Source organism: Triticum urartu, chromosome 7A (assembly GCF_056163025.1).
Source record: "Triticum urartu cultivar PI428250 chromosome 7A, HENAU_Tu73, whole genome shotgun sequence".
Lineage (NCBI taxonomy): Eukaryota > Viridiplantae > Streptophyta > Magnoliopsida > Poales > Poaceae > Triticum > Triticum urartu.
In genome coordinates this window covers 237041096-237065015 of record NC_141879.1, presented here as the reverse complement: position 1 = coordinate 237065015, position 23920 = coordinate 237041096, and the positions used below count along the sequence as shown (strand labels likewise).

The 23920-nt window shown below is 45.7% G+C and overlaps 2 protein-coding genes and 1 long non-coding RNA gene across 6 annotated transcripts; 2 read left to right on the top strand and 1 right to left on the bottom strand.

Annotated features, from left to right (window-relative positions):
* Nucleotides 1-4929: 4929 nt before the first annotated feature.
* Nucleotides 4930-9811, top strand: LOC125521823 (uncharacterized). 3 transcript variants are annotated; one of them, XR_015609825.1, is made up of 3 exons: nt 4930-5179; nt 5831-9566; nt 9678-9811. It is a non-coding gene; the product is annotated as an uncharacterized LOC125521823 (long non-coding RNA). The 3 variants fall into 3 exon arrangements; XR_007289457.2 differs by lacking the exon at nt 9678-9811 and having other exon boundaries at nt 5831-6106; nt 7175-9658; XR_007289456.2 differs by lacking the exon at nt 9678-9811 and having other exon boundaries at nt 5831-6974; nt 7175-7303.
* LOC125521822 (wall-associated receptor kinase 1) lies at nt 7770-9853 on the bottom strand. Its single transcript, XM_087532388.1, is given in 4 exon segments — nt 7770-8328; nt 8461-8527; nt 8921-9484; nt 9487-9853. Coding segments are annotated over 4 exon segments (1557 nt in total).
* Nucleotides 9854-9873: 20 nt separating this feature from the next.
* LOC125521821 (wall-associated receptor kinase 3) lies at nt 9874-14544 on the top strand. Of its 2 annotated transcripts, XM_048686887.2 has the most exons (4): nt 9874-10994; nt 11080-11125; nt 11840-12958; nt 13109-14544. In XM_048686887.2, the coding sequence occupies exons 2-4, from the start codon at nt 11113-11115 to the stop codon at nt 14314-14316; spliced, it is 2340 nt and encodes a 779-aa protein (XP_048542844.2). In that variant the 5' UTR covers nt 9874-10994; nt 11080-11112; the 3' UTR covers nt 14317-14544. The 2 variants fall into 2 exon arrangements, with proteins under 2 accessions (XP_048542844.2, XP_048542842.2); XM_048686885.2 differs by having other exon boundaries at nt 11080-12958.
* Nucleotides 14545-23920: the final 9376 nt, after the last annotated feature.

Genomic DNA, 23920 nt, shown 5'->3' with positions numbered 1-23920 from the left:
ATTGAGCTAGCCAGAGAGTGGAAGTACCGGTCTTGGTCCTCACAATACTATCCCATAAGTCCTTTGCACTTGTGATGTGTATATATGGTCTCCTTTGCTTGTCACTCATACCTCTCCTTATGCACATGATTGCGGTATCGTTGAGATGCTTGTGATATGTTTCTCTTGGTGTGAGATTCTTTGGTTCAACAACTTTGTAGCCATACTCTAAGATGTCCAACATCTCATCATTTCCAAATCGAAGATGATCCTGCATAGCAACTCTCCACAAAGCAAAATCGGTAGTGTCATCAAGTAAAGGAGGTTTGCCTTGAGGGTTATACTTTGGTTTCTCTATTTGAGGTCTTGCATAAAGCCATGGAACACTAGAGTGATCATTACTAGGAGGTTGTTGGCCAGGTGAAGGAGTAGGCACAGTTGGCCTCGAGGCCGCACCACCCGAAAGTGGTGCAAGCATCATGGTTAATGTGGCTAATATCATTTAGACCAAGGCCTCAAGAGAAGCATCATGCTCCTCCTTTTTCTTAGCAAGTGTCCGTTCCAGATCCTCAGAAGTAAAGGACTTGGCTTCCGTGGAAGCAACGCCCTTATCCTTTGGATCCGCAACAAGGGGAGTTCCATCGGGGTTCATCTCGCTCTAGGGCGGTTAAGCCACAAGAATAGAGCATGAGGCTCTGATACCAATTAAAAGGGTCGAGATGGACCTAGAGGGGGAGGGGGTGAATAGGTACAATTACAATTTCTAATTATTACTTAGCAATTTTAGGCAATAATGCGAAATATAAAGGTGAGCCTAACAATTGCAAGTATGATACTAAGAGCTAAGCAAGGTGAACAAGTACCACAAGTATGTGAGTGAACAAGCACAATATATGATAAGTAAAGACTAAGAGACAAGTAACCACAAGTAGGGAGTTAGGGTTAGGAATAATCGCAACTCTGAGAGACGAGGATGTATGCCGATGCTCACTTCCTTGGAGGGAAGCTACATCACGGTTTAGAGAGATGGGTGTTACCACGAAGGCACACCAACGCCACGAAGGCTCACCCTATTCTCTCTTTGAGATATCACCACGAAGGAGATTCTCAACCACTAGTGGTAGACCTTGGGGTGGTCTCCAAACCCTCACAAACTTTTCGAGGGTAATCACAATGGTCGATTCCTCTCCGAAGAACTCCTACTGCATAGGAGTCTCCAACCTCCAAGAGTAACAAGAACGATGGGGAAAAACTCAAGACTTGTTCAAATCACGAATTCATTTGGTGCAAAGAAGGGGAAGGAGTGGATCTATCACTTGATTGGACAACTTCTCACGAATGCTCTCAAATCCCTTCGGGATCTAAGATTTGGTGTATGAGTGAGAGAGAGAGAGAGAGTGAGAGTGAAATGTGTTCTAGGGATTGCTGAAAGTGAATGGTCAACCCTCTCCCGTGGAGGTAGAAGGCTATATATAGTATTGGAGCAAATGTGGTTTGTTGTAGTGTAAGTGACAGGAGTAGGCCGGACATCCGGGCCAGGGGCCGGATCCGGCACAGTGTAATGCATGTGCAATAAAATAGAAAGGAGTGAATAAAATAGAGAGGCCGGACACCCGGGGCAAAGCCCGGACATCCGGCGTGGCTGGTAATCCCAGACATTTGGCGGTTTCGCACAACACCGATGCTCTCTGGTTAGTTGTGGCTGGATATCCGGCAGGCCAGCCCGGACATCGAGGGACACAGGAGAGCCCGGAAATCCGGCAGTGTGGCCAGACATCCGGAAATATTAGCATCACAAAGTGCTCTCTGGTCAGCAGTGGCCGGACATCTGGCTGGCCAGCCCAGACATCCGGAGACGCAGGAGAGCCCGGACATCCGGCAGTGTGGCCGAACATCCGGAAATATTAGCATCACAAGAAAATCTCTCTGGACAGCAGGGGTCCGGACATCTGGCGTGTGGGCGGATATCCAGCATGGGAGCAGAGGCAATATTTTAACAGTAGTTTTTAGTGAGTGAGACTAAGATGGAGAAGCTAGGTTTTGTGACATGAGCAAGTCCTTCACTACCCCTACCGATCCCCTCTTAATAGTGTGGGATCCCTATACCCAAGAACAAAGAAAGATACAATCCTTTTGATATAGTATTTCTTCCTTGAGTAATATCAACTCCGTATGTTCATGATCTACACACCTTTGTCATCCGGGGACTAACACCTGAGATTCACTTGACGAACATAGTTAGTCCCTTACATGTATATTGTCATCAACATCAAAACTTGATGTAAGGGCATGATTGCACTTTTAGTTGTGGACCCCTGAAAATGCTAAGGACAAGGATTGGCAAAAGCTTAAGGCTCTAGATTTTTGTTTAAGTGATCAAACATCACATTGAGTCCATAAGAAAGTCAATAACATTAAAAGGGGATGAGGTGTTGCTTAATGATCTATTTGCTCAAGTGCTCAGTGATATTGCTCCAAAACCATCAACCACTTTCTCTATCCAAATATGTCCAAACCCTAAAATTCCAACTCGGCTCCACCGATATTTCCTACCCGGAGCCACCAAGTTCATCTAGACTTAGCCACTGCCAAAACCCTAACAATTCAGATCCATCGATATGGATCTCGGTCCCACCGAGATGGCCTTACCAGCTCTATGTTGCTTGTTGCAATTGTTTCGGTCCCACCGAGATGGCTTGACCGATTCTCTCTTGCCTTACTGCTTCACTTCGGTCCCTCCGAGATGATGCAATCAGCGCCACCGAGACGAGGTTTGGCCTAAGCCCTTGCACATTGGTCCCTCCGAGTTGTTCTCATCGGTCCCACCGAGATTCCTAACGTTCATATTTTTACACAGATCGGTGCCACCGGATAGGTCAAAAGTGTGTAAGGGTTGGATTTTGTGTGGAGGCTATATATACCCTTCCACCCCTTCTTCCTCATTGAGGAGAGCCATCAGAACGTGCCTACACTTTCACCATTCATTTTCTGAGAGAACCACCTACTCATGTGTTGAGATTAAGAGTTTCCATTCCTACCATTTGAACCTTGATCTGGCCTTCTCCAAGTTGCTTTCCACTCAAATTCTTCTTTCACCATAGCCAAATCTGTGAGAGAGAGTTGAGTGTTGGGGAGATTATCATTTGAAGCACAAGAGCAAGGAGTTCATCATCAACACGCCATTTATTACCTTTCGGAGGGTGGTGTCTCCTAAATTGGTTAGGTGTCGCTTGGGAGCCTCCGACATGATGTGGAGTTGAACCAAGAAGTTTGTAAGGGCAAGGAGATCGCCTACTTCGTGAAGATCTATCCGAGTGAGGCAAGTCCTTCGTGGGCGATGGCTATGGTGGGATAGACAAGGTTGCTTCTTCGTGAAGTCTTCGTGGGTGGAGCCCTCCTTGGACTCACGCATCCTTTACCTTTCGTGGGTTGAAGTCTCCATCAACGTGGATGTACGATAGCACCACCTATCGGAACCACGCCGAAAATCTTCATGTCTCCATTGTGTTTGCCTTCTCCAAACCCTTCCCTTTACTTACACATGCAATGTTTTTACATTTCGCTGCTATACTCTTAGACTTGCATGTGTAGGGTGTTACTTGAATTGTCAAGATTGCTAAAATCTGCCCACAACTAAAATTAGGAAAAAGGAAGTCTTTTATTTGGTCAAGTAGTCTAATCACCCCCCATCTAAACATACTTTTGATCCTACAGCTGGGAGCGAGCAACTTGACGCCCTCTCAGCTGCCGCCACGTGTCGTGCTCTGGGCGCTCCCTCCAGCTATTTTTTATTTTTTTGTACGCATTTTCAGCTTTTCGATGATTTTTTTCCGTTTTTTTGCCTTTTTGGTTTCCTCCATTTTTTCTTTGCTTTCGGGCCTTAAAAGAATTGAATTTTTTTCTAACATGAAAAAACGTTTTTTCTTTTTGCCCCTTCCGCGAGAGGCATATATTTACTTCTCGTAGAGGCACGGATTTGATTCTACGAGAGGTACGACCGTGCCTCTCGAAAAGGAAAAGAACGAGTTTTCTTTTCTTTTTTCCTTCCGTGAAATGTACTGATTTGCTTCTTGTGAAGGCACAGATTTGCTTTCGCGAGAGGCACGATCTTTTTTCCTATCATGAGAGCCATGGATTTGCTTCTCGTGAACGTATGGATTTTCTTTCACGAGAGGCATGAATTTACTTCTCGTGGAGATATGGATTTGCTTCCGCGAGAGGCACGATCGTGCCTCTCGCAAAAGGAAAAAAAAACATGTTTTTCTTTTTTTTCTATCATGAGAGGCACAAATTTACTTCTCATGAATGCATGAATTTGCTTTTGCGAGAGGCACAGTCGTGCCTCTCAGAAAAAGGAAAAAATGCTTTTTTTTTTGCTTTCGCAAGAGGCACGGATTTGCTTCTACGAGAGGCATGGTCGTGCTCCTTAGAAAGGGAAAAGGCATGCTTTTGGTTCGGTTTTTTCACCCCGTTTGGTAAAAAAAAGTTTATCAAAACGTATCAACATGAAATATAATTTAAAAAATCTCGACGCGAGGAATCCAACAGTTAAACGGTTTGAGATTTGGACACACGGTTTGAGAGATGAAAAGTTTTAAATAAATGAATATATGAAAAATGGGAAAACTCTCGTATTGCGATAAGTGTTGCACATTTTGGGAAGATGAGAGTGACCTTGTAAGGAGTACTTAATTGTCGCGTCAAAAAAAAAGGAGTACTTAATTGATTTTGGACATGCCGCCGTGTCGCCCAGTATAGCACCTGGACCATGCCTGGGCTGGAAGACACAGCACGCGACACGGCCCGGTAATAATCGTGCCATGACGGGCCGTGCCGTGCCAGGCCCGATTAGGATGGGCTGGGCCGTGCCGTGATCGGGAGTTGCCCTTAGTGGGCCTGCGAGAGCACCTGTTCGGCCCAGCCCAGGGGTCGTCTTGCCCCCGCTCGCCGAGCACGAACGCGCGAAACCTCCCCTCGCCGCCGTCCCTGTCCGCTCGAGCTCGACCACCCCCACGCGGCATGCTCCAGCAGCTCCGGCACCCACAACCAGGGCGGCGGGGCGTAGGAATAGCCGGCAGCGGAGGTTCTTCCCTGGACCCCTCGGTGGTGGGTGAGCCCGACGGGGAGCCGCGCCACCACTGAACGCCGATCCGGGATGGAAGCATTCACTTACGCGCCAGCCGCCAGACTGCAGATGAAGGTATCCTATCTCCAAAAAGTTCACTCGTGCCCACGAATAGCTTGAAAATCCGAGTAAAATTGTAGGAACACCCAACACCCGTTCGCTAGTACTGTACTACACAATATTGCTTTATCAAGTGTGTTCTTCACCCTATAGCTACGGCTGTCAGACGGGGTCATTTCTTCACTGTCAATCCTACGCATGATACAGTTTGCATAACTCGTTGGCGTCATCATTCGATGAACTATCACAAGGATGCAATTTTAGAATGAATTTGCCTTTTCCTGCTAAGAAAGAAAATAATTCTGAATTTTGGGTAGTGCATATCCTCGTAAACCTCAAGTATGCAATTACATAATTCTTGTGCTGTTACCGTGTTACATGGTGCCGGTGTCCTCTACAGAACTGGATTAGCAAGCACTTGTAAACTCCACGAGATTTTCCTTCTAATAATTCTCGCCATAGTCCTTCAGAGGGCAGCAATCTTGCTAGAAACTGGCTGTACCATGATGAATCCCCTCCGCATCAACCCCTCATCTGTTCATATCCTGGGTGGTTCACCATCACTGGAATCATCATCTGAATCTTTTGCAGGAATGATAAATACATCATATTCATGAGGTGATCTAAAGCTAACTCTCCTTGCGGCACTATTTTGACTTCTCACAGACACTCCACCGATGGAGATGCTCTCGTTGATGATTGGTGAGTTGCTCTCGGAAGAGAAGTCGGAGTTCAGTGGGCAGACCTTCGGAGAGTACCTTCCAGCTGGTGTCCCTTCGATCGCCCCCATGCCCCAGCTTGGTTTCGGGTACAGAAGTTCTTCAAGTGTGACCTGTCTCACTTCTGTTCCTAATTCACTGCATTCGTGAAGCTCTTGCTTCTGCAGGCAGCTGGGCATCATTCGGTACCAGATCACTTTGAGATGGCGAGAATAGCAGCACTGTAAGCACATTCTTACCTCTAGAGGATGGTGAGATGAGATAGTGAATCAATTTGTCCACCCCGTGTTATTGTGTAGTGCGTACCAACATGTATTTATGGACAAGCGTGCATGCTTTAATTGGATGCCCCTCAGGAATTAAATTGTTGTTATGCATAAACTAGGCTGTAATAAAACTTTGGGCATATCGATATCACAGGGATACGGTGAGGGGTTCAAGACAAACCGGTTCCTTAGTTTGGAACTTTTGGTAGGTAACAATTTATATTATTTAAATAGCTGCCGAGAGAAGCCTGGTGAGTTGATTATTTGCTGTTGGGTGTATTTGTAGGGAGTTCTAGAAAATATATTCAAAACTAGCACTTGTTACTTCAATTATCATTTTTACCATTTCTTGCTGCCAATTGAGGTTGAGGGATTATAGTAGCCTAGACTATGTCTGGACTTTATTGTATCATTGTATGTGCTAGCAGTGCATATAAGAAAGTGATATTTTTCAACGGATATTACGAAATGGAAGTCCTGCTGTTGTATGACTCTGTTGGAGGTTGGAATCCCAATATGTTTGGGGGATATCCATTGTCATCTAGGAAGATTACGAGAAACTCAAAATATGACTCTGTTCAGAAACCAAGCACTCTTGTTGTTTACACCATCCCTTGTAAATTTTTTTGACTTAGGCAACTCTTCTTGTTGTTTACACCATATCTTGTATTGTCATGTTCCTTTGACACGAAGTTGTATTGGCACTATAGCAAAAGCTGGCATAACCTTTTCAGAGTTCACCATCAACACAGTTTAGAGTTGCCAACTTGCTATTCATGGAGAAACATTTCATGGACCTGTGATGTGACACATATTTTTTTTAGGGTAAGATACGACACAATTATGTTGTATCTTGACCGTGGGTTTTTCCTTGTCATGTATATCCCTTGCTTTTTCTGTGTCCATATGAATTCTAACTATGAATGCATTAAGGCTAAAATCAATGGGCATTATCAGCACACTGCTGCAGTCTTTTTACACATATCAGAATAGGTTAGTTACTAACTGTTCTTCTATTTTGGCAGGTACACGATAAATCTCTGGCTAGTTTACACCTAGGAAGGATTGTGAAAGATATGGCTGATGATGCCATCTAACTTGAGGCATGTGGTCTCCTTCTGAAAATATATACATGTGGTCGTTTATTATTATTTATTAAATTTACTTCTGAATATAGTCGAAATCTTGTTATGTGCAAACTAAAAATAATTGTCGATTACTGAAACCTGTCTATAAGCATATTTAAAAAGGATGTGACAATTTACTGAAACCAAGTAAGAAAAAAAAGAGTTCTTTTATTTTTGATAGCAACTTTTACTGAGGCAGGAAGGGGCACCAGTTTCATTAATTGAAACCAATGAAGGGGATCAGGTTACTGAGGCAAACTCATAGATGACATGCATTCTTCCTCCATACTATATCGCCTACTGAAGTTGTCATCATCAGCATTGGCATTGTTCTGTTCCATTGGTGTATTGTTTTCCACAGTTTGCATTACTTCAAGTTTTGTCTCAACTTGCCTCATTGTAGGCCTATATTCACCCTTTAAACTTAAGCACATGAGTATTACTGCTGCAACTTCTTTGGCTTCTTCAGCCCCTTCCTCGATGACTTGCTGGTCTAGCATCTCAAAGAGTCTGTCTTGGTTAACTCGCAAGATGAATAAGCAGCTGAGTGCAGATAAGCAAGGCATCTTGAGGTTTCAAGGGCTATTCTTTGCCAATCTTTCCAAGGCACTGATAGTGGAGTGCTGACATGAAGATGATCAGAAAGAGTTCCATTTGAAATGAATTCGTAGACCAACGATGGAACTTCTGTCTGAAGGCAACATCCAAAAAGCTTCCCTACATTCCTGTGGTTCACTTGAGAAAGGATGGCAACCTCATTGATGAAATCATATGTTTCTCTCTGAATTTCAACTTTTGACTTCTTGATGGCAACAACACGTTTGTCAGATAAAATCCCTTTGTAGACAATGCCGTGGCCTCCACCTCCAAGTTCTCGAGCCTCGTCAAACTTATTTGTTGCCTTCTCAAGCTCTTCTAAGCTGAACATCATCCTTTCAGCGATATTCTTGTCCACAAGCTGCTGTAGCAACAACCCTCTGTTCTTTTTGAAGAAAAAATCTCTTGACTTCCTTGCTTTCCAAACTATGAGCTTTTGTCTTACAATCAGAACACTGAGGCCTTGTTCGGTTGCATTGGGTTTGAGGGGGGTTAAAAGGGATTGTGATGGATTAAATCCCCTGTAAATCAAATTCCTCACCAATCCCTTTCAAACCTCTCCAATCCCCTTGGGGAAAGGATTAAACGAACAAGCCCTGAGGATAATTGTAAGAGTGCCTACACTACTGCCGATTCCTACCGCAATGGCAAATCCTGGAGAATACATAATCAATTGGCTTGGGTCTAGATTTTGAATAAATAAACAAATGTATAAACAGTCATGAATATTGACAATACAATAATATTTACCTATCTTACTATGTTATCAACAAAGATCAGTACGGAGTATTTTCCAATCTTGCCCATTACCTGAATTTTTTGATTTGGTTGAAGAGCATCCATTTTGTTTTGGGGGGTTACCAGTGGTGCCATGGGGACAGGTACAGGTATATGACCCTATCAAGTTGATGCACTGGCCAAAGCAGGAGTACTCACCTTGACTTGTACACTCGTCAATATCTGCAGTAGTAAAGAAGCTAAGTAGTTTGCGGCTTTGTGCACTACCGAAGTAATGGTACTAATTATTCAGGGAGTCTAGTTGCATACCTTGGCATACGTGTTGCACGTAGGGGTTGCCTTCGTAGCCATGCCAACACTGGCTTGTGTGACCTCCTCTTGAATCATCGGGTTTAAGGTACTCAAGGCACTCACTGTTGTCACTGAGGCATCCAAAGTCACTTGAATTGCTAGCCTCAGCACATGACATGTTACTGAACACCCAACTGACAGCCGTTCTAATTGGTACTCCTGGTATGGTGTGTAGTACGCCTTTAGAGGCACCAAGGCTGGTCTCAAATGATACCGCCTTCTGCAGCACCATGACATTATTCTTCTTGCTCCTCCAGTTGCTCTCCACCAAAGCAAGACTTGAGTTGACTAGCAAGTTCTCTTTCTCCGCACTGTACTTGATGGGAAACATATTTGAGTCAAACTGCTTGTTGTTTGCACTGCAACAACCACTGCTAGAACATGTGCCATCAGTTGCTATCACAGGATGATCCGGCATGCATTCTGGAGAACAAGTGGTGTCTGCAGGTTCTCCGCGAGGAGGATGCCATTGAAGATACACAGTGATTCCACACCCCATAACAACGATTTCATTCTGCTTCCTAACACCCTATATAGGCTGTTGTCGAGGGGGACTGACCAGTTCATATGGATGAAACCGTCGAGCCACTCATCCCGCGCCAAGGTGAGGATCCCACTGTCAATGCACAGTGTGCTGTCTTGCGCTGATATTTCAAGCACTTCGACTCCGGAACTGTTCATGAAGAGCTTTGGGGGATGATATGTCTCGTTGCAGGCAAGCTTGAAGCCCTCACGGTGGCACCCGGCACTGACGCCGAATGGGCAAGGTATACTTATATTGCTGCATCTGCTTGTGCAGTTGGGCGATGCAGCGTTGGCCGAGACTAGCACTAACGCGGTGGCTAGAAGCTGCAGAAGATGTAGCAGGGCTGCTATACCCGCCATACTCATTTGTGTGATGCGGCTGTATGCAGCTCAGCCACACGGAAGTGCTAACTAGCCCTTTTTTGGTGTGTATATATAGCCATTGTAGTGTGAAAGTGCAAGCTCTTCTCTGTGTTATGTGTCACTTATATGCAGAATACACAGAGCTTATCATACGGCGGTAACAAATAAAAAGATTAATACCTGCTTACCTTTCTCTTTCTTACTGACTGATTTAAGGATATCTTTCTTCATCAAGTTTACCTTCACAAGACATTTGGCACTTGCAGGATAGGTAAAAAGCCTTATGTGTGGACACCCTGTGATAAGTGACCTTTACTTCTACATACATGAACAAGAATGGATGGAAACTTCAAATCTGCCAAGTCCAATTGTCCAAATGCCTGGCAATGAGGAGTCCCTGTCGTCCTGCATTTTTCTATGTACAAGAAACTGCAATCCTGTCAAGTCCGTTGTCCTAATGCCTGATAAATAAGGAGGCTCTATCATCTTCCATTTGTCTCTGCACAGAAAAAGCAACCACAATTATTGGAGTTATACATAGCTTATACGCATGGCTAGTTACTTGATGCCGACTTCATGAAGCAGTCAAGGAATCGCTAGAATTACTATAAGGCTCGGGCCGGCCGATAAAAGATGGAGAACAACCATCTAGTTTTTAACATTTTGGTTGATGTAACAAGACTCCAAAGCTGACTGAGTATGCATTGAAACCACAATGGCATTCGACCTGCTTTACAAGTTGCCATATAAATGAATAATGTTAGTACTAGAGGGAAGTTGAGCTTCTTGTTTTTCTGCAATACTGCAACTAATGACAGTTGCATTTAAGGGCTTTCAACACATAATTACTGTTTCTTGTCAGATGAGCATAATCAAAGAAGCTGGCCTGCTCCTGCGAAGGATGATAATTTAAATAATGGAACCTAATGCATTGATAATTATGCTTATCAGAGAGAAGGAAAGTCAAGATATATGCTTGATGCTAGGTGGGACGAACAGAATGCTATTCCGACACAAAATTCGCTCTCATGGCGATCTGAAGGCTTGTGTCCAAATTAGACGGCATGGAATATGTTGGTCTGACTTCCCAGGTGCTCTTGATAAAGTTTGCTTCCTTTGAAAGAATCCTTAACCAATCTGAAAGGTAAATCTATTAACTGATGCTTATTCTCATTTAGCAGATAACTAGCATGTCATGATCCATAAACAATTTTTTTTGAATTGTTCAGATATATCCAAAGCTTTCAGGATATTTTTTAAGCATGTCACCAGGAGGTACCTTTCCAGCTTTCCTTGTCAAACTCTTGCTAACTCTGTTTCGTCAATCTGTACAAGTTCTATATAGTACTCCCTCCGGTCCTTTTTAGTTCGCATATAAGATTTGACTGAAGTCAAGCCTCGTAAAGTTTGACCAACTTTACAGAAAAAGTTGTCAACATTCACAACCTGAAATCAATACCACTAGATGTGTCATGACTTAAAGTTTCATATTATATAACTTTAGCATGGCAAATGTTAATATTTTTTCATATAAATACGGTCAAACTTTGTGAAGTTTGACTTCAAAGAATTCTAATGTGCAGAGTAAAAAGAACCGGAGGGAGTAGTACTTGTAAAATTGTACAATAGAAAATAGCACTAGTCACACTCGGTTCTGATGGTGTATAATGGACTGGTTCTGTATTCTGATATGGTCAAGCCATCAAGGTATGACCAAAATGCCTTTTCGTCCAAGCAAAAGTAACCAGATCACACGTCTATACCATCGGGAACATCCCTTAGAGCAGTAATTATATTCTCTAGAAAACTGCGAGCAATACTTATCTAGGTGTGTGTGAACAAGTCTCCTTGTGAAAAAATGTTTTGTCATGCCTGGGAGGTCAAGTAATCTGCAAACGTAGACTAATTCTTCAGTTCTTCTAGGCATGTGATGGAGTTCAGTATCTAAAAATACTAATAAATCTGTTGCCATGGTCATCACTTTTCCAGTTTCCCACAAATGTTGTCCAGAACAGATAAATTCTTGCTGCAGGGTAACTTTGGTGAACAGCAGCAAATTCCTAGTTACCTTCTCCAATACAGATACATTCAGAAACTTGTGCTTCATTCATGTGATCAACGAAATGAGAATGCCTGCTCTAGTTGGCGCAGCGATGTTGCTGCTGCTGTTGCTGCTGAGGGGCAGCATAACACTGGCGGCAGCAGCAAGTTCCGTGAACATCGCTTTGCCCGGCTGCAAGAGCAAATGCGGCGATGTGGACATCCCCTACCCCTTCGGCACCACCCCCGGCTGCTACCGGCCTGGCTTCATGGTCACCTGCAATGAGACGCACAGCCCACCGAAGCTGTTCCTGGACAATGGTGCCAGTCCCGGTCCTGGCCCTGAGGTTGTCGAGATATCTCTGGCGAACAGCACGGTGCGTGTCGGGAGCTGGGTTTCACACTTCGTCGCCGGCAACACGAGCCACGTGCAGCTGGCCTTCAGCCGCGGCTCCCCCTTCGTGCTGTCGGCCAAGGCGAACAGCCTCGTCATCATGGGGTGTGGCTTCCGTGTCCTCCTGCACATCGTTGACGGGTGGACATATGGCTCCTGCGCGTCCTTCTGTCCGATCAATAACAGCACCAGCGAGCCGTTCTTGCCCGACGTCGTGTGCAACGGCATCAGCTGCTGCCAGCCGTCCATTCCGATTGGCCTTCGGTCCTGCCGTATCGAGCTCTCCTCGCTCGACGGTGCTGGCAGGTGCCCGACCGCGCCGTCCCCGTCCCCAGCCCCGGCTCCGGCGTTCAACGCGAGCGTGCATATGGTGGAGCAGGAGTGGTGGAGTGACGGGTCACACGTCTATGGTCTTCAGCAATACTTCATGGACCTCCTGTCTTACCCTGACATGAGCCCGTTCTTCGTTCCTGCCATTGCAGCCTGGGGGTTGGGCGAGTTATCCTGCGAAGAGGCCGCCCGGAGGCCAGATTTTGGGTGCCGCAGCAAGAACAGTGTGTGCCTCAACTCCACAAATGGCGCCGAAGGCTATGTCTGCCGGTGCAGTGATGGCTACCAGGGCAATCCATACATGACAAATGGATGCCAAGGAGGGCGAGGTCGTCTAGCAGCTGGTAAGTCGAAGCATTAGTTCATCTTTCTGTCCACATAAAACATTACTATGTCCTCAAATTTAAGTAACACCGGCACTTTTTCACACAATTAAATTAGGATATATAATTTCAAGCAGGCTTTTTGACGGTGTTGTCTGTAAATTTCGACAGGAATAATTTTCTCCATAGGAGTTGGCAGCGGCATAATTATTTTGCTTCTAGTTCTTGCTGTCGCCTTTGCAATAAAAAAGGTCAAGGATCAGAAAGCAAAAAGGATGAAGGAATATTTCTTCAAGCAAAACCGTGGGTTATTGCTCCAGCAGTTAGTAGACACAGATATAGCTGAAAGGATGATTTTCAGCTTAGAAGAGCTTGAGACAGCAACGAATAAATTTGATGAAGCTCGCATTCTCGGTGGTGGAGGGCACGGCACAGTGTACAAAGGCATTTTATCAGACCAACATGTCGTTGCTATAAAGAAGTCCAAAACCGTAATCAAAAGAGAGATCGACGAGTTCATAAATGAAGTTGCCATCCTTTCTCAAATCAATCACAGGAATGTGGTAAAGCTGTTTGGTTGCTGTCTCGAGACAGAAGTTCCATTGCTAATCTACGAGTTCATTTCGAATGGTACCCTCTATGCCCATCTTCATACTGATGGTCCTCAATCACTATCATGGAAAGACAGATTACGAATTGCATTTGAAGTTGCAAGTTCTTTGGCCTATCTTCACTCGGCTGCTTTGATATCAATAATCCACAGGGACATCAAGACATCTAACATACTGCTAGATGATCGCTTGACGGCAAAAGTGTCAGACTTTGGCGCTTCTAGAGGTATTGCAATCGACCAATCAGGGGTAACAACTGCCATCCAAGGAACTTATGGATATCTGGATCCTGAGTACTACTACACAGGCCGACTGACGGAGAAGAGCGATGTTTACAGCTTCGGTGTCATGCTTGTGGAACTACTTACAAGAAAAAAACCAACCGGCTACGTGCCATCAGAAGGCGTCAGTCTAGTAGCACACTTCATGTTGCTGTTGAACCAAGATAGACTGAGTGAAATACTAGATTCACAGGTTTCCCAGGAGGCTGGGGACGAAGCCAAGGAAGTAGCGGCAATCGCAGCAATGTGCTTGGGGATGAAGGGGGAAGACAGGCCGACCATGCGGTACGTGGAAACGAAACTCCAGGGGCTGCAGAGTTTGGAGAACACCGTGAAGGCCGACCCAGAAATGGAAGAAGTTCCGGTTAAACTACGTCACAGAACATTTGAAAGAAGCAGAGACAATGCTGATAAGGAGGGTCACAGTAACAGCAGGCGATATAGCATGGAGGAGGCGATGTTGTTTTCAGCGAGCTTGCAGCGATGATCTTGAGGACATTCTTCATTAGATTATGTGGTCTCTCTGTGTGCTTCTGAAATTCATCATAAAGTTCTGCTGTGAGAGCTGTGGTAGTTCCGCTTTATGTAATTATCAAAATATCTCGAGTAACGGCGCAGGTATACGCTCCGGCACGTGTGTTTATATCTGGTCCTCTGGAAATACACTTGTACTTTATGTAGTTCTTACAGCTGAATTTACATTTGTATTTGTTGTGCAATTGATGCAATTGTATAACACATAGAGGTGTAGAACAGATGCACAGTTTGTTTTGCTTCCGCTCCGTGCGGTACTTCTGCTCTGGCGCCACCTCTGTATTGTGATTTCACTGTGCTACGTGACCCGAAGCAGTAGTACCGCTGAAGGGTGGGCGGTAGTGCCGCTTACCGTTGTAGCACTGAACGTGCTCGCTAGCCACAGTTGGAACTGCCGCTTGAAGCGGTAGTAGCGGTAGTACCGCTTTACTGCGGTCCGAGCATAATGGTAGGATTCGTCTCTCCCTATAAAAGGTGGTCTTCTTCCTCAATGGTTCTTATCTTCAGAGCTCATGTTTTTCTCCATTGTTGACCTTCTTTAAGCTTGCTATCTCTCAATCCCTCCAATGATTCTTGTTTCTTCTTAAGGAAAAGAGAGAGAAGATCTAGATCTATTCTTCCACCAGTCATTTTCTCCTCTAAGTGAGGGAAACCCTTCTGATCTAGATCTTGGAGTTTTTTGTGTTCTCCTTGTGTTCTTTCTCTAATTTTCCTCTATAGCATTAGTTGTAGTGGGATTTGGGAGAGAAGGACTTGGACACTCCGTGTGCCCTTGCCATTCCATTTGGTGCATAGGTTTGAGTCATCCGCGGTGATACGTGAAAGTGAAGTTTGACTAGCTTATTGCTCTTGGGTGCTTGGTACCCTAGAGCTTGTTCCTCTTAGGTGCTTGGGCGCCCTAGATGGTTGGTGGTGTCACGGAACTCAATCATCGTGGTGTAAAGCTCTGGCTAAACGTCCGGGTCTCCAATTAAGTTGTGAAGATTGCCCCGAGCAATTTGTACGGGTTCGGTGACTGCCCCCAAGGCTTACCAATTGTACGGGTTCCGTGACAACCCCCAAGTGCTGCCAATTGTGCGAGTTCGGTGACCGCCCTCAAGGTTCCTTTAGTGTAATCACGGCATCTTGCATTGTGCGAGGGCGTGAGAAAATTACAGTGGCCCTAGTGGCATTTTGGGGAGCATTGCGCCTCCACATTGCTTCAAACGGAGATCAGCATCCGCAAGGGTGTGAACTTCGGGATACATCTGTTGGGGAACGTTGCAGAAAACAAAAATTTTCCTACTCGTTTCACCAAGATCATCTAGGAGTTCATCTAGCAACGAGTCATTGGATGCATCTACATACCTTTGTAGATCGCGCACGGAAGCGTTCAAAAGAACGGTGATGATGTAGTCGAACACGACGTGATCCAAATCACCGATGACCAGCGCCGAACGGACAGCACCTCCGCGTTCAACACACGTACGGGACGGGAGACGTCTCCTCCTTCTTGATCCAGCAAGGGGAAGGAGAGGTTGACGAAGATCCAGCAGCACGACGGCGTGGTGGTGGATGCAGGGCGTCACAGTAGCAGGGCTTCGCCTATACTACGCGAGAGAGACGTAACGGGGAGAGAGGGAGGCGCCAGGGGCTGGGGTATGAAGTCCCTCCTCTCCCCCACTATATATAGGGGTGCCAGGGGGGGCGCCGGCCCTAGTAGATGGATCTACTAGGGGGGAGGGGCGGCGGCCAAGGGTGGGGGGCTTGCCCCCCAAGCAAGGGGGCGCCCCCCTTTAGGGTTTCCCCCAACCCTAGCCGCATGGGCCCTTGGGGGGTGGCGCCCCAGCCCACTATGGGCTGGGTTCCCTCCCACTTCAGCCCATGGGGCCCCCCGGGATAGGTGGCCCCACCCGGTGGACCCCCGGGACCCTTCCGGTGGTCCCGGTACAATACCGGTGACCCCGAAACTTGTCCCGATGGCCGAAACAGCACTTCCTATATATAATTCTTTACCTCCGGACCATTCCGGAACTCCTCGTGACGTCCGGGATCTCATCCGGGACTCCGAACAATATTCGGGTTACTGCATATACATATCTTCACAACCCTAGCGTCACCGAACCTTAAGTGTGTAGACCCTACGGGTTCGGGAGACAAGCAGACATGACCGAGACGACTCTCCGGTCAATAACCAACAGCGGGATCTGGATACCCATGTTGGCTCCCACATGCTCCACGATGATCTCATCAGATGAACCACGACGTCAAGGATTCAATCAACCCCGTATGCAATTCCCTTTGTCAATCGATATGTTACTTGCCCGAGATTCGATCGTCGGTATCCCAATACCTCGTTCAATCTCGTTACCGGCAAGTCACTTTACTCGTACCGTAATGCATGATCCCGTGACCAGACACTTGGTCACTTTGAGCTCATTATGATGATACATTACCGAGTGGGCCCAGTGATACCTCTCCGTCATACGAAGTGACAAATCCCAGTCTTGATCCATGTCAACCCAACAGACACTTTCGGAGATACCCGTAGTCTACCTTTATAGTCACCCAGTTACGTTGTGACGTTTGGTATACCCAAAGCACTCCTACGATATCCGGGAGTTACACGATCTCATGGTCTAAGGAAAAGATACTTTGACATTGTAAAACTCTAGCAAACGAACTATACGATCTTGTGCTATGTTTAGGATTGGGTCTTGTCCATCACATCATTCTCCTAATGATGTGATCTCGTTATCAATGACATCCAGTGTCCATAGTCAGGAAACCATGACTATCTGTTGATCAACGAGCTAGTCAACTAGAGGCTTACTAGGGACATGTTGGTGTCTGTTATTCACACATGTATTACGATTTCCGGATAACACAATTATAGCATGAATAAAGACAATTATCATGAACAAGGAAATATAATAATGCTTTTATTATTGCCTCTAGGGCATATTTCCAACAGTCTCCCACTTGCACTAGAGTCAATAATCTAGTTACATTGTGATGAAACGAACACCCATGGAATTCTGGTGTTGATCATGTTTTGCTCTAGGGAGAGGTTTAGTCAACGGATCTGCTACATTCAGGTCCGTATGTACTTTACAAATCTCTATGTCTCCATCTTGAACATTTTCACGAATGGAGTTGAAGCGACGCTTGATGTGCCTTGTCTTCTTGTGAAACCTGGGCTCCTTAGCAAGTGCAATAGCTCCAGTGTTGTCACAAAAGAGTTTGATTGGCCCCGACGCATTGGGTATGACTCCTAGGTCGGTGATGAACTCCTTCACCCATATTGCTTCATGTGCTGCCTCCGAGGCTGCCATGTACTCCGCTTCACATGTAGATCCCGCCACGATGCTTTGCTTGCAACTGCACCAGCTTACTGCCCCACCATTCAAAATATACACGTATCCGGTTTGTGACTTAGAGTCATCCAGATCTGTGTCGAAGCTAGCGTCGACGTAACCCTTTACGACGAGCTCTTCGTCACCTCGATAAACGAGAAACATTTCCTTAGTCCTTTTCAGGTACTTCAGGATATTCTTGACCGCTGTCCAGTGTTCCTTGCCGGGATTACTTTGATACCTTCCTACCAAACTTACGGCAAGGTTTACATCAGGTCTGGTACACAGCATGGCATACATAATAGAACCTATGGCTGATGCATAGGGGATGACGCTCATCTCTTCTATATCTTCTGCCGTGGTCGGACATTGAGCTGAACTCAATTTCACACCTTGTAATACAGGTAAGAACCCCTTCTTAGAATGATCCATATTGAACTTCTTCAATATCTTTTCAAGGTATGTGCTTTGTGAAAGACCTATGAGGCGTCTTGATCTATCTCTATAGATTTTGATGCCTAATATATAAGCAGCTTCTCCAAGGTCCTTCATTGAAAAACTCTTATTCAAGTAGGCCTTGATGCTGTCCAAGAGTTCTATATCATTTCCCATCAATAGTATGTCATCTACATATAATATGAGAAATGCTACAGAGCTCCCACTCACTTTCTTGTAAACGCAGGCTTCTCCATAAGTCTGCGTAAACCCAAACGCTTTGATCATCTCATCAAAGCGAATGTTCCAACTCCGAGATGCTTGCACCAGCCCATAAATCGAGCGTTGGAGCTTGCACACTTTGTCAGCATTCTTAGGATCGACAAAACCTTCCGGCTGCATCATATACAATTCTTCCTTAAGGAAACCATTAAGGAATGTCGTTTTGACGTCCATTTGCCATATTTCATAATCGTAGAATGCGGCAATTGCTAACATGATTCGGACGGACTTTAGCTTCGCTACTAGTGAGAAAGTCTCATCGTAGTCAACCCCTTGAACTTGTCGATAACCCTTAGCGACAAGCCTAGCTTTATAGATGGTCACATTACCATCCGCGTCTGTCTTCTTCTTAAAGATCCATTTATTTTCTATGGCTCGCCGTTCAACGGGCAAGTCAGTCAAAGTCCATACTTCGTTTTCATACATGGATACTATCTCGGATTTCATGGCTTCTAGCCATTTGTCGGAATCCGGGCCCGCCATCGCTTCTTCATAGTTCGAAGGTTCACCGTTGTCTAACAACATGATTTCCAAGACAGGGTTGCCGTACCACTCTGGTGCGGAACGTGTCCTTGTGGACCTTCGAATTTCAGTAGGAGCTTGATCAGAAGTATTTTGATCATTATCATTAACTTCCTCTCTAGTCGGTGCAGGCACCTCAGGAACATTTTCTTGAGTTGCGCCATTTACCGGTTCAAGAGGTAATACTTCATCAAGCTCTACTTTCCTCCCACTTACTTCTTTCGAGAGAAACTCTTTCTCTAGAAAGGACCCATTCTTGGCAACAAAGATCTTGCCTTCGGATCTGAGGTAGAAGGTGTACCCAACAGTTTCTTTTGGGTATCCTATAAAGACGCATTTTTCCGACTTGGGTTTGAGCTTTTCAGGTTGAAGTTTCTTGACATAAGCATCGCATCCCCAAACTTTCAGAAACGACAACTTAGGTTTCTTACCAAACCATAATTCAAACGGTGTCGTCTCAACGGATTTCGACGGAGCCCTATTTAAAGTGAATGCGGCAGTCTCTAAAGCATAGCCCCAAAAGGATAGTGGTAAATCGGTAAGAGACATCATAGACCGCACCATATCCAATAGAGTGCGATTATGACGTTCGGACACACCGTTACGCTGAGGTGTTCCAGGCGGCGTGAGTTGTGAAACTATTCCACATTTTCTTAAGTGTGTGCCAAATTCGTGACTCAAGTATTCTCCTCCACGATCTGATCGTAGAAACTTGATTTTCCTGTCACGTTGATTCTCAACCTCACTCTGAAATTCCTTGGAACTTTTCAAAGGTTTCAGACTTGTGTTTCATTAAGTAGATATACCCATATCTACTTAAATCATCAGTGAGGGTGAGAACATAACGATAGCCACCGCGAGCCTCAACACTCATTGGACCGCACACATCAGTATGTATGATTTCCAATAAGTTGGTTGCTCGCTCCATTGTTCCTGAGAACGGAGTCTTGGTCATTTTACCCATGAGGCATGGTTCGCACGTGTCAAATGATTCATAATCAAGAGACTCTAAAAGTCCATCTACATGGAGCTTCTTCATGCGTTTGACACCTATGTGACCAAGGCGGCAGTGCCACAAGTATGTGGGACTATCATTATCAACCTTACATCTTTTGGTACTCACACTATGAATATGTGTAGCAATACGCTCGAGATTCATTAAGAATAAACCATTCACCATAGGAGCATGACCATAAAACATATCTCTCATATAAATGGAACAACCATTATTCTCAGATTTAAATGAGTAGCCATCTCGAATTAAACGAGATCCCGATACAATGTTCATGCTCAAAGCTGGCACTAAATAACAGTTATTGAGGTTTAAAACTAATCCCGTAGGTAAATGTAGAGGCAGCGTGCCGACGGCGATCACATCAACCTTGGAACCATTCTCAACGCGCATCGTCACCTCGTCCTTCGCCAGTCTCCGTTTATTCCGCAGCTCCTGTTGTGAGTTACAAATATGAGCAACGGCACCGGTATCAAATACCCAGGAGTCACTACGAGTACTGGTAAGGTACACATCAATTACATGTATATCAAATATACCTTTTGTTTTGCCGGCCTTCTTGTCCGCTAAGTACTTAGGGCAGTTCCGCTTCCAGTGACCGCTTCCCTTGCAATAAAAGCACTCAGTCTCGGGCTTGGGTCCATTCTTTGGCTTCTTCCCGGCAGCTTGCTTGCCGGGCGCGGCAACTTCCTTGCCGTCCTTCTTGAAGTTCTTTTTACCCTTGCCTTTCTTGAACTTAGTGGTTTTATTGACCATCAACACTTGATGTTCCTTCTTGACTTCTACCTCCACTGATTTCAGCATTGAGAACAACTCAGGAATGGTCTTTTGCATCCCCTGCATGTTGAAGTTCAGCACAAAGTTCTTGTAGCTTGGTGGAAGCGACTGGAGGATTCTGTCAATGACCGCATCATCCGGGAGGTTAACTCCCAGCTGAGACAAGCGGTTGTGTAACCCAGACATAGTGAGTATGTGCTCACTGACAGAACTGTTTTCCTCCATCTTACAGCTGAAGAATTTATCGGAGACTTCATATCTCTCGATCCGGGCATGAGCTTGAAAAACCATTTTCAGCTCTTCGAACATCTCATATGCTCCATGTCTCTCAAAACGCTTTTGGAGCCCCGGCTCTAAGCTTTAAAGCATGCCGCACTGAACGAGGGAGTAGTCGTCAACACGTGTCTGCCAAGCGTTCATAACGTCTTGGTTCTGTGGGACGGGTGGATCACCTAGCGGTGCTTGTAGGACATAATCTTTCTTGGCAGCTATGAGGATGATCCTCAGGTTCCGGACCCAGTCCGTATAGTTGCTGCCATCGTCTTTCAGCTTGGTTTTCTCTAGGAACGCGTTGAAGTTGAGGACTACGTTGGCCATTTGATCTACAAGACATATTGCAAAGATTTTAGACTAAGTTCATGATAATTAAGTTCATCTTAATCAAATTATTTATGAACTCCCACTTAGATTAGACATCCCTCTAGTCATCTAAGTATTACATGATCCGAGTTAACTAGGCCGTGTCCGATCATCACGTGAGACGGACTAGTCAACGTCGATGAACATCTTCATGTTGATCGTATCTTCTATACGACTCATGCTCGACCTTTCGGTCTTCTGTGTTCTGAGGCCATGTCTATACACATGCTAGGCTCGTCAAGTTAACCCTAAGTGTTTTGCATGTGTAAAACTGTCTTACACCCGTTGTATGTGAACGTAAGGATCCATCACACCCGATCATCACGGCGTGCTTAGAAACGACGAACTTTAGCAACGGTGCACAGTTAGGGGAGAACACTTCTTGATATTGTTATGAGGGATCATCTTATTTACTACCGTTGTTCTAAGTAAACAAGATGCAAAACATGATAAACATCACATGCAATCAAATAATAAACATGACATGATATGGCCAATATCACATAGCTCCTTTGATCTCCATCTTGGGGCTCCATGATCATCTTGTCACCGGCTTGACACCATGATCTCCATCATCATGATCTCCATCATCGTGTCTCCATGAAGTTGCTCGCCAATTGTTACTTCTACTACTATGGCTAACGTGTTTAGCAATAAAGTAAAGTAATTTACATGGCGTTCCTCGATGACACGCAGGTCATATAAAAGAATAAAGACAACTCCTATGGCTCCTGCCGGTTGTCATACTCATCGACATGCAAGTCATGATTCCTATTACAATAGCATGAACATCTCATACATCACATATATATCATTCATCATTCATCACAACTTTGGCCATATCATATCACAAACCACTTGCTGCAAAAACAAGTTAGACGTCCTCTAATTGTTGTTGCAAGTTTTACGTGGCTGAATTAGGGTTCTAGCAAGAACGTCTTCTTACCTACGTTAAAGCCACAACATGATTTGTCAACTTCTATTTACCCTTCATAAGGACCCTGTTCATCGAATTCGCTCCAACTAAAGTGGGAGAGACAGACACCCGCCAGCCACCTTATGCAACTAGTGCATGTTAGTCGGTGGAACCGGTCTCACGTAAGCGTACGTGTAAGGTTGGTCCGGGCCGCTTCATCCCACAATACCGTTGAAGCAAGAAAAGACTAGTAACGGCAAGAAAGTTGACAAATCTACGCCCACAACTAATTGTGTTCTACTCGCGCAAGAAGAACTACGCATAGACCTAGCTCATGATGCCACTGTTGGGGAACGTTGCAGAAAACAAAAATTTTCCTACTCGTTTCACCAAGATCATCTAGGAGTTCATCTAGCAACGAGTCATTGGATGCATCTACATACCTTTGTAGATCGCGCACGGAAGCGTTCAAAAGAACGGTGATGATGTAGTCGAACACGACGTGATCCAAATCACCGATGACCAGCGCCGAACGGACGGCACCTCCGCGTTCAACACACGTACGGGACGGGAGACGTCTCCTCCTTCTTGATCCAGCAAGGGGAAGGAGAGGTTGACGAAGATCCAGCAGCACGACGGCGTGGTGGTGGATGCAGGGCGTCACAGTAGCAGGGCTTCGCCTATACTACGCGAGAGAGACGTAACGGGGAGAGAGGGAGGCGCCAGGGGCTGGGGTATGAAGTCCCTCCTCTCCCCCACTATATATAGGGGTGCCAGGGGGGCGCCGGCCCTAGTAGATGGATCTACTAGGGGGGGGGGGGCGGCGGCCAAGGGTGGGGGGCTTGCCCCCCAAGCAAGGGGGCGCCCCCCTTTAGGGTTTCCCCCAACCCTAGCCGCATGGGCCCTTGGGGGGTGGCGCCCCAGCCCACTATGGGCTGGGTTCCCTCCCACTTCAGCCCATGGGCCCCCCCGGGATAGGTGGCCCCACCCGGTGGACCCCCGGGACCCTTCCGGTGGTCCCGGTACAATACCGGTGACCCCGAAACTTGTCCCGATGGCCGAAACAGCACTTCCTATATATAATTCTTTACCTCCGGACCATTCCGGAACTCCTCGTGACGTCCGGGATCTCATTCGGGACTCCGAACAATATTCGGGTTACTGCATATACATATCTTCACAACCCTAGCGTCACCGAACCTTAAGTGTGTAGACCCTACGGGTTCGGGAAACAAGCAGACATGACCGAGACGACTCTCCGGTCAATAACCAACAGCGGGATCTGGATACCCATGTTGGCTCCCACATGCTCCACGATGATCTCATCGGATGAACCACGACGTCAAGGATTCAATCAACCCCGTATGCAATTCCCTTTGTCAATCGATATGTTACTTGCCCGAGATTCGATCGTCGGTATCCCAATACCTCGTTCAATCTCGTTACCGGCAAGTCACTTTACTCGTACCGTAATGCATGATCCCGTGACCAGACACTTGGTCACTTTGAGCTCATTATGATGATACATTACCGAGTGGGCCCAGTGATACCTCTCCGTCATACGAAGTGACAAATCCCAGTCTTGATCCATGTCAACCCAACAGACACTTTCGGAGATACCCGTAGTCTACCTTTATAG